The sequence below is a fragment of the Coturnix japonica genome, chromosome 5 (genome assembly GCF_054131305.1).
Source record: "Coturnix japonica strain WE chromosome 5, WE-NBRP24, whole genome shotgun sequence".
NCBI lineage: Eukaryota > Metazoa > Chordata > Aves > Galliformes > Phasianidae > Coturnix > Coturnix japonica.
In genome coordinates, this window is record NC_140667.1 from 44,156,177 (window position 1) to 44,169,264 (window position 13,088).

General features: G+C 38.8%; 1 protein-coding gene across 5 annotated transcripts in view; it reads left to right on the forward strand.

Annotated features, from left to right (window-relative positions):
- TUNAR (transmembrane neural differentiation associated intracellular calcium regulator) overlaps nt 1–13,088 on the forward strand; it is a 140,383-nt gene that overhangs the window by 20,114 nt on the left and 107,181 nt on the right. For 4 of the 5 annotated variants that reach the window (XM_085549410.1, XM_085549417.1, XM_085549409.1 and 1 more), the window contains exon 2: nt 2,515–2,604. Coding sequence is in view for 1 of the 5 variants with exons in the window: in XM_085549418.1 (XP_085405544.1) it covers nt 2,596–2,604 (9 nt within the window). In the remaining 4 variants the exon portion in view is untranslated. Of the gene's footprint in view, nt 1–2,514; nt 2,605–9,636; nt 9,661–13,088 lie in introns of those variants that run through there. The other variant, XM_085549415.1, reaches the window with a different exon arrangement.

Sequence of the window (13,088 nt, forward strand, 5' to 3'; positions counted from 1 at the left end):
GTGCAAGACTTAACCTCTCTCCTTCAGCTTTCTGAAGGTATGTAGGCAGCAACATGTGCAAGTGATTTAGGTTATAATGATGCAGTCAGTGCTGCAAATGTTGTGCTGGTACCTTTCCACAGCTCAAAACTCAAGTAATTCTTGAAAATCTGAGCCTTTGCATCTTACCAATCTATTTCTGCTCAAGTGGTTTTCTCTGCAGAGCAGCTCAAATTATTGATTCACTGGAGCACACAAGGTACTGAGGCTGGGCACTAGTGTGGCAATGGCAGCACTGTGGTAGATGAGCAGAGGGAGAAACCGTAAAGGTGTTTCCAGGGAGATGGCAGAGCTCATGGACTGTTGTCTGGAGAAAGGAAAAACATCACTTCTTTACCCTTGTAGAACTCGCCTTAGGACTGCGTTATGTCAAAGAATTGCTGTTCCCGTGTCTCGGATTGCAAGAAACTGGTAGAAAAGTGAAGGGACTGTTTTGTGGGAAAGCAGGGAAAAAGCTGTAATGTTCCTACAGACCAGACCTCCATGGGCAGCTGCAGGTCCTGTCACTTCTTCCAAGCACTGTCTAGTGCACGAAGGGTTGGGTAACGAGAGCGAACCACTTGGTTCCAGTTTTGGGAGGTCAGAACAGGAGTGAAGAATCACTCCCTCTGACCAAAGATGACTTTCTATCTCAGCATGAACCAGGAACTAAGAACGGTGATGAAATTTTACAAGTTAAGGCTATCCAAAAATATAAAAGGTTCTGCCTCATTTAAGACTGAGGGGAAAAGAAGGTTGGGACTGAATTTTTAATGTTGTTTGGGAATCCAGGTCCCTCAGACAGGCAGTGTGCATCCTTGTGAGCATGAGGGAGCACTGGGGACAGTGCGTGACCTGGTGTCACTGGTGACAATGTGTTTATGGCTGGAACACAGCCCTGGTCCCGAGATGGGGAGAGGCAGTTGGGGACCCAAGGACCAAACAAACATCAGTTCTGAGAATCTTCTCTCCTGAATAACAAATGTCTCTCTCTCATTTTATTTTCTGTTTGTATAAAGCGAGCAGCTGAGGATTATCCAAACAATAGCAAATATGAGGGTTTGGTATTGGAATTAGTACTTAAATCTGATGAAACAAGTAGGGCTTGTTTGAGATGAGCATGACAAAGAAATTGATAATTAGGGAGATACCCTTGGGAATCTTCCAACAGAAGCTCTGCCATTGATTTCTTTTCAAACTGAGAAGGAAAAAGCCAGGTCAAGAGATTGACAAGCAGTGTGTGCAGGGAAAAATAAGTTGCAGTCAGGCAATAATCCCAAATCAAAAGGAGTTCAGAAGAAACAGAAGTACCTAGGTTTGTTTATTTGTAACTGAATTCCTTTAGTATGGATGTTATTCTCTGAGGACACAACTGTGTTGATATTTCCAGTGGTAAGAGCTAGAAGGAAAACAACAAAAGGGAAGAACAGGTTACACTGAGGTATGAATAAATTACTTGCTTTGCGATGCAAAAGAAGCCAAAAGCTGCCCATAAGTATTGTGATACTTATGCAGCACCCTGAAGTACAGCCTTTTGACAGAAAAACTTTTTCTTTTTAATAATTTCTTTTCTAAAATATCTGTGAATATTGGTGGTAGGGAACTACTGCTACCAGTAGCAGTTTATTAATATTATATAAATCGAATGCTTTTTTGTATTAGTTTCTTTATCTGATGTTGCCTATACTGGACTGCACAATTTAGCCAGCAAACTTTCAACATATTTGGTTTCCATTGATAAGAACACTGACCTTATTTTAAAGGACCACGATTGGCATTTGAGGTTCTGGTAACCAATTCCTGTTCCTGACACAAAATTCATATTTGATCTTGAATAGATGGCTTAATTTGTTGTGCCTCATTTGTCTCTTTGTGAAAGAGACTTTGTGACTTTTGAGAGCACTGTTTCCAAATTTCATTCTCCTAATAATTAAAATCCATTTTCTATTTTTCAGAATGGATGTGTAAGTCTGTTTTAATAGGAAACACCCTTGTTATGCAGAAAAATGTTTAAGCCTGCTGCTGGGTGTAGTTCCAACCCCACTATTATAGGCAGGGACACCTCCCACTAGACCAGGTGTCTCACAGCCCCATCCAGCCTGGCCTTGAGTGTTTCCAGGGAGGGGTCACCCACAATCTCTCTCAGCAACATGTTCCAGTGTCTCACATCCTTCACAGTGAGGATTTAACTGACTGTTTTACAAAAAGATTACAAAAGACGATGGTAATAAGCATATGCAGCCTTCCTTTGTGCAAAATTGTTTCTGTAGAAGGTGTTCTGTTGCAATTGCTGCTTATATTAATGCTACGTGTTATTCCCCAAAGGTATTATAAGGACTGGGGTTTCCTGTAAGATATTCCCTTCTTGCTGTGCATGGACTTAACTACTGCAAGTAAAATATATTTACATCTATTGTTCTTGAATAGATCTGCTTCAGAGTTTGTTTTTAAGTTGTATCCCTCCAGTCTGATTATTGCATTTCTTTTCCTTTCTAGTGCCAAGGTCACAGCCAAAAGTTGTGTCCGATGAAGATCTGACTGTGCAACTGAGCAAGCTGCTCATGAAGAGAGGTCTAAATGAAACAGGTCAGTGATATTTACATAATTTTGTTCTTCTGCATTAAGGGGCAATTTTTGGTGAGACAGTACAGAGTTCAGTTTCATAAGAGTTTCTAGAAAAGATTTCTAGAAAATCTTTTCTAAGGTTTTCCTGAAGTTGGTAAGAGCAAAGCTGGATCCGAGCATTCTGTAGGCTTGAATTAAATGTGACGTGGAATATCTTGTCTGGTTTTCTGATAACTTTAGAGGTACCTAAGAATTTCTTATAGCCCAGTTGCAAACTGGCTGCTGAACGTTTTCTCTAGGTTTTAACACATCTCTGTGTTTAAGGAAGCTTTCTGGGTTGGCATTTTGCTGCCAATAGAGGAAGACTCAAGCGTAGTCAAAAAGATGTGTGATTTCTGCTTCAGATTCACTAGTACCTTCTTTAATCTATTTAAACATGTGACAATAGTGGCACTGAAAACATACATGGTGAAATGATGTGAGTTCCATATTACTCACATTCCTGTTGGTCTTTTTTCTTTCTTTTTTTTTTTCCTACTATTGAAAACAACTATTTTGCATGTGTCTTCATGTCTCATATTAGAATTAAGTCTGAAGGATTCCTGTGGGGTTAGGACTGGGCCTAGATATGTGTGAGGACAAACCGCATTTTAGACCCATCATAGTTAGTAGAATTGAGTTTAGATATATGTGCATGCATATATATAGTTTAACCTTGCTTTAAAGTCTCTGGCATAAAAAATGTTGGTTTCCAGGTGAGTGGAAACTTGAATTTAATCAGTTTGTTGATTAATGCCTTGCAAATGGAGTTTCTTTCATTTTTTCAGGAGTACATTATTACTGTTACTCTCATTCATAACCAGATTACTTTCAAGTGTTTAGAGAAAGGTGCATGTTTATGCTAAAAATCAATAAACAGCAAACAAACCCCAAACATGAGATAGTACTCTGCCTTTGGGAGTCTGCTGTGTTCCCAGGTGTCTGTACTCCCAGGTGTCTAATGCCAGATTACAGCACTGCAGGATCCCACTCTCTGATCAAAACGAGCATAAAACAGAACTTCGTCCTCAAATATGAGAGTTATTCCTCTGTTGCAGTACCTCATAGGAATTACACTGCTAGGGTCTCTTCTCACCCCATCAGCAATTTCTTCTTCCTCTAACAGATGAAGTTCAGAAGTGCTGATCCTAAATAGTAGTTGCAAATACAAATGGTTTGGCTTTGTGTGTGTGTGTGTGTGTGTGTGTGTATGTGTGTGTGTGTGTGTGTCTTCCTCTTTTCCAGAAACTTCTCCTCACAAAGTCAAAATTGAGGCCAAATTCTCTCTGTGAAAAGCAGCTATTCAAAGTCTTGGGCCACTGCTTGTCTTGCTTCCAGGCCAAGCCATTTTTTGCTATTGAATTATTTACTTAGGATGAGAGTCATCTATAATTATCACAGAAGGATTAGAATCCAACAGGACTTTGAATACATATTTAAAATGTTTACTAGTGTGTGAGCATATTCATTTAATGCCTTGAGAGACTTAGTTTTTCATTACAACTTCACATGTGGTTTACCCTCATTGGTTTTAACTTTCCAGACTGTAAGATGCTTGTTTCGGCTTTTTGTTCTGTCTGTTCTTTTCTTTTGTGCTTCAGGACTTGGCAATGAGATGTACAGTTCCCTTATGTGCACACACTGTGTGTAGTGTTTCAGGTTCTAATTTACACAAGAGACCATGGGCTTTCCACATCTTGATTTGACGTATGCAGTGTCACTGTGTGATGTTTGTTGTTTGCTTTTTCCCTGTTTCTTTTCTCATTTGTTTGGATATAATATATCTTATTATGTGGAAAGCATTTAATAGCACTATGCTGGATGTCTTACTCATTAAATCCCTCTCATAATTGTCCTACCTCTGTTGCAGTCAAAGCTAAACTGCACTAACATTTCCTCACCTCATAGCTATTAGATCTTGAAAAGCTTATGTTAAATGATTTTTTATTTTTTCTTCATTTCTTTTCAAGATTTTCTGAGTAATTTTTTTTTGTGTGGATTACTTCTCAGTATGAAAGACAATGAAATATTTATTAAGCTTGCTGGAAAAACTTTCGAGGCAGGATTTATTAATAGTGAAAATTCATTATTGATGCTCTTCTCAATTGATGGGCAGTTTTATGCCTGATTATTTTCATTTTTTATTTTGAAGATGGCTCAGCTGGTGGCTACTCATTGTGAAAAATCCTTCCAAGTCTCCTGAGCCGACAGGTGACTTCATCGTTTGTGTTTAAAAGCTGAACTTCACGACTTGTGCCTATCAACTCAGTTCCACTTATATCAGCTAAGGCAAACAGCTTTGTGTTCCTGTTGTCCTCTTTTCACACGTTTCTCCCAAGGCTACTTCAGACTCTCTAAAACTGACTTATCTTTTGATGGCTGCTCTCTTTGTATGAAAGCTTCACAGATGTATTTCCATCACCTCTGCCCCAGCATTGACTTCTATCTCTCCCAGTACAGCAGTCTGTGGTCCAGCACTTCCATGAGTCCATTATAAGACTGCAGCTGGTCATACTTGGGGTGGAAGTAGATCTTTTCATTTATTTCTCTATTGATGGTCAGAGTTCCTTGTATATAGATTGCTTGAAATTCTAAGTGTTCCTGCATTATACATACAATCACAGGAAAGCTTCTGAATCATTTCCAAGGGTTTTCTAGACTTCTAATCCTAACTTCACATTCTTAACACATTTGTAAAGCATATGTGGTTGAAGTGAGGATTTTAGTGATGAAGTGATGTGAAACCCGTTCTTTGTGATGGTTAGGAGCACAGACTGCTGCTTTTAAATTCTATTTCTCTGGGCTGTGTGGCTCAGAGCATCATACCATGATGCCACAGGGATTAAGACATTCATATGGAACATTCTAGTTTTTGATAAATAAAAGTCCTTAAACATAATGGTGTTCTATTCTTTGCCACCACAGACTATCCTACGTGTTGACTGTGTTATGTTATTTATAAATACTGTAAGTAAATTTCATATAAATCTCAATACTCTGAACTTAAAGTGTTTTAAATTAGCATTCCAAAAATGCCTCCCTCCCAGCACTCCTTCCAGAATACAATCTGAGCAGACTGCTTCTTTATACTCTGCAGCAGGATAGGGTAGTTCAAGCACAGACTTGAAATCTACCTATATCTTCTGGAAAAGGGAAACAGCATGGCATCTATACTATTACGGTGTCACCGCTCTCTCTTTTTACTTCTTCCTGTCCCTCCCTGTAATACTCAACACTTCTTCATCTCAGCAGGAGGCACAGGGCCCCTTTAGAAAACCTAGAAATCATATCCTTTTGGGCTCTGAGATGCACTCTAAAGAAATTCCCCCTTAGCCCAGACTTCACAATCCTGGGTAAGCTGGTATTATGTACCTGACAACTACAGACATTAAAACACAACCCACTGAGCAAAGATTGGAGTTTTGGCACAGACAGTCGTTGTGCCTCACTGTCCAGCTTGTTGTGGAAAATCACTTGTTAAAACAAGTTGTTCTCATATGCACCTAAATAATAATGTATTTTAAGCAAAACTACAGTTAACCTGTTTGAGAAAGCAAACTTGTATTCTAGATCCTTATTTTATACTAATGTTTGCTACCTGGCTAACTTTAAATCACTGCACCTCTGAAAACCTGATTCAGCTCTGGAGGTCACTGCCCTTATCCTGTGCTTTGGGCAGGGAATGAGCCATTCCTTAGTAATTTCTTCTGAAATTGAAAAAGACTGAAGTCTTTTATTTTACATTAATTTCTAGATCTGCTTTGATCTCTCTGTTTTCTCATTTTATATTTAATCAGAAGCTTTTAGAAGATAGAGCTTTTCAGCTGTATTAGCCATACTGGTATAACATTTTAGCCTTCCCATGAAATGCTACTGCTCCTCACGTAGTAGCAGTGCTCTCCAAATTGCTGCAGCAAGTCTCTCATTCCCTCTGCAAAAGAATAGCTCTGAAAATATTTTCATGCCAAATGTGCACAAAATTTTGAAGAGTTAAATTCATAATAAGACATTCCTGCAGCACTTCTGGGCATAGCTCGTTGGCAAGTTTAATTGGCACTCGGGGCCCAGAGAGCTCCTTCCACCCACATCCATGCTTCAGCTGGAGTGTTTGAGGAGCCGGCACTGCGTAGCGGCTATCTCTGCTTGTTGAACTGACATGAGGCAAGCTATTATCATATAAATGAGATAAGGTCTCCGATAACTGCAGGCTGAAAGTAAAACTGAACCAGATTGCTTGTGGCTGGAAATTTTAAGTGTACCTCTCTGTCTTCAATTTTTTTTTTCTTTAAAGTCTGTATACTTTTTCATTCTATCTACTAGCCTACTCTATAAATGATATAAAGAGCCCTTATGCTTTCCATTAGGCCACCAGTTTTGAATCTGTTTTTGGAGCTAGAACTTTCCTGGTGCCTTTTGTTTCTCCCCTGTTGGTTATTATGAAATCTGGATGCAAAAGAAGTAAAACTGAGAAGTAATAAATCTGTTTTGAAGGAAATATGGATGTCAATCAATGATACAATGCAGCATAATTTCTTCATTCAATCTTGAGAGACTTTAGGAGGTTCTTCTGGGGTAGAACTGCTCCTTTGGGGATTGAGAGCTAACCTGTATCTTCTGGCGAATGATCATATACTTACCTGGTTTTCTTTGTGACCTTGTAGGCTATGTAGATTCAGTTTACATACATGTTTGACTGATCTTTTTTTTCCCTAGCCCAGCATTTCCCATAGAATTAAACAATTAAGTGGTTGGGAGAGTGTCTTGGGCTCCCAGGCTCTGCAGCAATGGAAGTGAGAAGGAAGTGGTGGTGTTAGGTACTGCCTTACATATCTCATCTTTGTTCAACTGTGTATGTTTAGTTTCTAGTGATGGTTGCAGCTGCTATTAATATTAGCTGCATATTTAAGGGGAAAAAAAAATGATAGTAATTACTAAGTTATGGAATGTTATTCTGAATAGAATAATATATAGAAGAATATCCTAGAAACTTCTGTTCCTGCCTCACTCAAACCTGTAAGAAATACATGGAAGAATGTGTAAGTGATATATCAAAGGGCCATGGTGTGTTGCACCTATTGGCTCTGCAGTACTAAGTATAATTATGCTGAATGTAGGAACATGTCAGCAAGGGGCAGAAGAGCTCTTCTCTCCAGTCTGAGGGTTCTGGGGGCCACTGCTGTTTTATCAGGCAAATGTCTTGGTCTTTACTACTGAAAGTTTTTCTTCTCATTACTTCATGTGAATTTTTTCCATGTAGTGTCTCCTTGGATGGTTTGAAGACCTCTACCCATCAGTATATTAAAGCTAGAAATGAGTTTATAATCCTTGGATTAAACAAAATGGATAACATAAAACCATAGTGAGAATAGTTATTTTTATGCTACATAAATAACAATTCAATGCACAGAGTTGCCTATAATATCGAAATAACTAAATTAAAGCTCAGCTTGAATATCACCAAATTCTTGGGCTATAATAAAAACTTTCACAAAATATTGCCTCCTTTAAGCAGTATCTTCCTTCATTTACAGTGCTACAGTCCAGTATTTTTGCTTATGCTTGCTATCATTTCACAATGTCCTTCACTTCAATTTGATGCCCTCAACAAGGGAGTTGCTGAGGGGCTGGTTTTTTTTTGTGGCTTGGCAGAAATATCAATCCCAAGGAGAAATGAAAAAGCTACACTTTGATCATCTATGTTCCCCTACAGTATTATGAACTTTAATATAAATCTTCAAACTTGAAGAAGAAATTTTTGGAAGATGGGTCAGATACTTCAAAGAAAACTGGTTCCATCTAAAGAATAAGGAATCTATTCCTCTGGAACACAGTGTATCCTTTTGGATGCACAGGTATCCAAGCATGTGCATCATCCTATGGACGTGTTGCTGTCCAGAGGATACTGAAACACAGAGTGAGACAGAATATCTGATGGCATAGGAAGAAACATCAAACAGTAAAGGCAGAATGAGAGAAAAATGAATGCTAAGATTAATATTTCAGCAACTTATTTAAAACTATGCAAAATTGCAGTTTGAGGCATTAAATTTGCTTGGGTGACCAGTGTGGGAAATCAGTTTATTTTAAACATTTTACAATCTTGGAGAACTCAATTTTTGGCCAAACTAATGCATTGTTGTATACATCTGAATTGGACGGAGAGAGTCCTATACCTAACAAAAGTTGTTGGAGAAGTAGAAAATCTTGGACCTGAAAAATGAAATGTGAAGAGCATTCAAGGAGATGGAATCTGTAGTTTCCTTTGTCTTGACTGTTCTTTTTTTGCAATAAGGAACACATGGGGAATTTCTTCATAAGATTTCTGCAGGTCATTCAGACCATACTTTTTGCACTGACTAAAGTTAATCTGCAAGGCAAAAGTTAAACCATCAACCTGCAGGAAGCCAAAAGCAGTGAAGGTCAGTGGCTCAGTGTTTCCAGTCTGTTATTGATAAACACTGAAGTGTACATCACAACTTCTGAAATGGAGGAATAGTGCTAATGCCTGCTGCATGGAGTTGCCTGCTGTGGGTTCTCAGCTGGAAGAGAATAGGCTTGTGAAGGCATAGTTATGTAATCATTTAGGTTGGACAAGGTGAACTATCCAATCCAGCCATAAACTACAGTTTGCCCTGGGTCCAGTACAAATGGCTCTCCCATCTTTCCTGTGAGAGGACATAGGAGGAGGCAGTCATCGAAATGCAGCCTGACCTGACTTCTTTTAAAGGTTTTATATATGTTTCAGAGAAGGCTGGAACATAGAACTGATATATTTGTTAAACATCGGAAACAACTTCTCAGTGTTGCTACAAACTGGTTCTTAATGATGAAACAAAAGGAGTTAGGCTCCATCTTATTAGTTACCGTGGAATGGCAAGCTTTTACATTTCCAGCCTCCAGGCTGTTCTGTGTGTGCATAGAGCACTATGGTTTTTGTGATGTCACAATTAAAGACCTTGGACTTCAATGATACCTTCTCTTTTTCCCCTCCCCCCTCCCACCCTTCTGGATGATAGAATGAAGCCTTTTCGATTGCAGGTAAATAAAACAGCATCCCCAAAGGCACTGACAAAAGCAGGCTAACAGATACCTAAAACCAAAGCATATACCTTACACAGGGCTTTATGTGCTCTGGAAGAAACTTTTGCCTTGCAAAAGATGAGCATTAAGCTATGTGTAGTGTGTGCACTAGAGGCTTAAGTTTGATTGCTAGGCATCAGAGCTGGAAAGGAATAGAGGAAAAAAAATCCATATTGTATTATTGAGGACCATGAATGTGTCTGATGTTAAGGAATCTTCAGTGTAGCAGAGAATGTGTGCTGTAAGCCTTTAGATAACTGTATTTTAATGCCTTCCCAGTGTAAACAATACTGTGAATTCTGTCAGAGACTTGGCTTTGAGCTCAATTGAATGTTTTCCTGCCACCTTCCTTGTTGGTATCTCCGCAGAATGAAAGGGGACATAGAGAGGAAAGAATAAAAATGTTTGCTGTGAATGGACACAGTGATATCTCTAAAAGCACTGAGTTCAATTAGGAGAGGTTAAGAAACCTCTGCCTGTAGAAATACCCCTGTATCAGGCAGCAGATTCTTTCCTAGTGTTGCTGTACTGGTGCCTGGAGGCCCACTTCAGCTTCCAGCTGCCTGGTGGCAGCAGGCAGAGCTCTGATGCATTCCCCCATGACAGCTGCCTCCTTCATGTTGCAAGATCTTACCCTGCTGGAAAATGGTGCAGGCAGCTGAAAACAGATCCTTCACAGATTGGCATCAAGTAAGAGTATTTGTCAGCCAGGCTATGTATTTATGGTAAGTTTGCTTGAAGAAAGCCCAAAATATTCATTGTCTTAGTAGTATTGTGCCATAATGAGGTGTTTTCAGGTTTTCCATTCAGCACACATGTTGCTCTGTTGGCCAGATGTCCCTTTGAAACCATCTCATCTGAGTTATACCTCCTAACTGTCAGCACTCACTTTTTCTGAACATCTTAAATACAGCCCTAGAGTCATATTCAACCTTTAATTCCTGAACAGAGTGTAGTTATTATTCACCTTACAGTTAATTCTCTGACAGAGTTTCTGCAGGGTATGAATTTTTTTTTCTTGACTCTTCCTTATGGAGTTCTTCAAAGCTTATGTCTAATCTTTATTTCTTTCTGCACTGGGGAACTTTGTCTCACAAACTTGTTAAGGTCTGTTTGTGGAAGAAATCATTAGTAGTCATAGATACTGAGCTACTAAGTCTTTGTAGCCTAATTAAAAGCAAGCTCCAACTGGAGCCTGTTTGGGTCGAACAACCTGTGTGATCTCACAGCAAAAACAACTGCTTTGTTAGCAAATGATGGGATCCGTCATGCTGAGCAGGACTTGTTTCACTGCCACCGTAGGTGAGGTTGTCCCATGTTTGATCAGCTGACATAAAGTCAGCATGGGGGTTGCTGTTGGGATGAGTTGGTGTGTGGGTGGTTGTTCCAATTCTCCTCCAAACCCATGTGCAGAATATCATTAAGGCATTCATCTGGGGGACCAGGTCAGCAGAATAAGCCTGTCTCACACTGAAGCTATCTTATCTTTTCTCCATGTGCTTAAATGCCTTTTGTTAGAATAAAGCACGTAACTCCATTAGTATTTAGATTGCACCAGTACCTAATTCTGAAGGTTTGACACTTCAAAGGTATTTAAGAGTTCTGAAATATTCATAAAGCTTCCTTTCTTGCCTTTAGCTATCCTTTTACCTAACTTGTACTCCTTGGTGTAATGATGCAAATACTTGAGACAGTGTATAAATCTGGAATAGAGCAGCAGCCTGTGGCCTTTTACTGTTCCTCTGATGTGTTGCCACTTGCAGAAACTGCATCCTTAATTAAGACAACAGAGAAATTGTTGAGTGTGACAGGTCGGGTGTAGTCTTGGCATTCGCAAAGAGTTGTATGTTGCCTCTTGAATTTAGCCAAGAATCCCCTTTGGTGGCCCTTAACTCAATCTCTACTCTCAGTTGAAGACTCCAGGTTTAAAACACAAAACAAAAAGCCAAATAATAATAATAATAAAAATCCTAACCAACAAAATAAAACCAAATTCACAACCTAAAGAGGTTGTGAGCAATTCTGAAAGTGCCTGAACATACCATCTTAAGTGTTTTTTAGTCTTTGTTTAACAGTTGTGCTAATTGGAGTTTCTTCTCTGGTAGGTCATTGGTGTAAATGGGTTAAAGCTTACAGGGAAAAGAAATGGATAAAATAAAAGTAAAGTTATCTATGCGTATACATATATGGTTTTTAAGGTTTTATGTAGCTAGCTCATCTCAAATTACCTATTAGTATATTCCTCCCAACCATTAACATGGTACCTAAGGCACTGGACTTTTGACCCTTTGTTGTGTAGTTCATTATGTACTGCTGAACAGCATACAAGCACGTATTACTTAAGCTTACAGTAGAATTAAATCTAAACAAAATGCACTGGAATTAAATAACATAAAAGTAATGAAATGATGTTCATTCCAAAAATTCTCCAAATATAACTGATGTTTATATTGTAATGTTGTATTTTGACAAATAAGAAAAAGCTTGTAGGATATCTAGATCATGAAAGACTACTTAAAAAAAATACTAGGCAACTGTAACTTTATGTATCAATAAATACTTAGGCTTTTTAGAGACCTTAAAAGCTATTGCTGGCTATGAAATCATCAGTTGCTGTCTAGAAAAACAATATTTGGAAACACTCATTCAGTAAAATGTGTAGCATAAAACCCTCAGTGTAATAAACAATGTAATAAAAACTGTCAGTGCCTTAATTGTTTAAAAGGTGCCTTCAAGCCTGAAGCCAAGACCATGTAGTTAGAATAATGACTTAAGGTGCTAGAAATTTATGTTCAGTTATTTGCTTGGCTGTGGATATTTTCTACATGACTTGTGGTCTGTCTCTGTGTTGCTTGGCTCCCTGCATGCTGGTGTAGATACACACCTGTCTCTTTGCTCTGCAAGGTAGATCCTTGCTTACCAACTGCATGCCTGCTTCTTGCTTTACTCTTGTGGATAGTTAGCAGTATCAGCTCCAGATAAAACATTCATGATTTCGCTGTTTTATTTTACATGTGTGATGTGTAAAGTCACTGCATGCAGCTCTGCTGATAAATAGGACCTTGTTAAGCAATGGTATCTCAACTGCATCCCAAAACAAGGATCATATTTCCTCTCCATTTCCCGTAGCAAAATACTTGTAGTTTAGAATGAGTGCCATATTATACCAGAGGAAAACGTTTTTGGTGATTCTGGGTAAAGATTTATTTTCCTATTGAAATGCAACTTATTCATGTGAAATATTTTCTTACTCAAGTTCAGATGGCTATCAGTCCCCTTTCCATGCAGCTCTCTGCTGTAATGTCTGTTGCACCAGAACAAAATGAGCTGAAGCAAGTTTACATCCTACATGTTAGGACCCTCTGGGTGCAAGTTAAGGGGTTAAT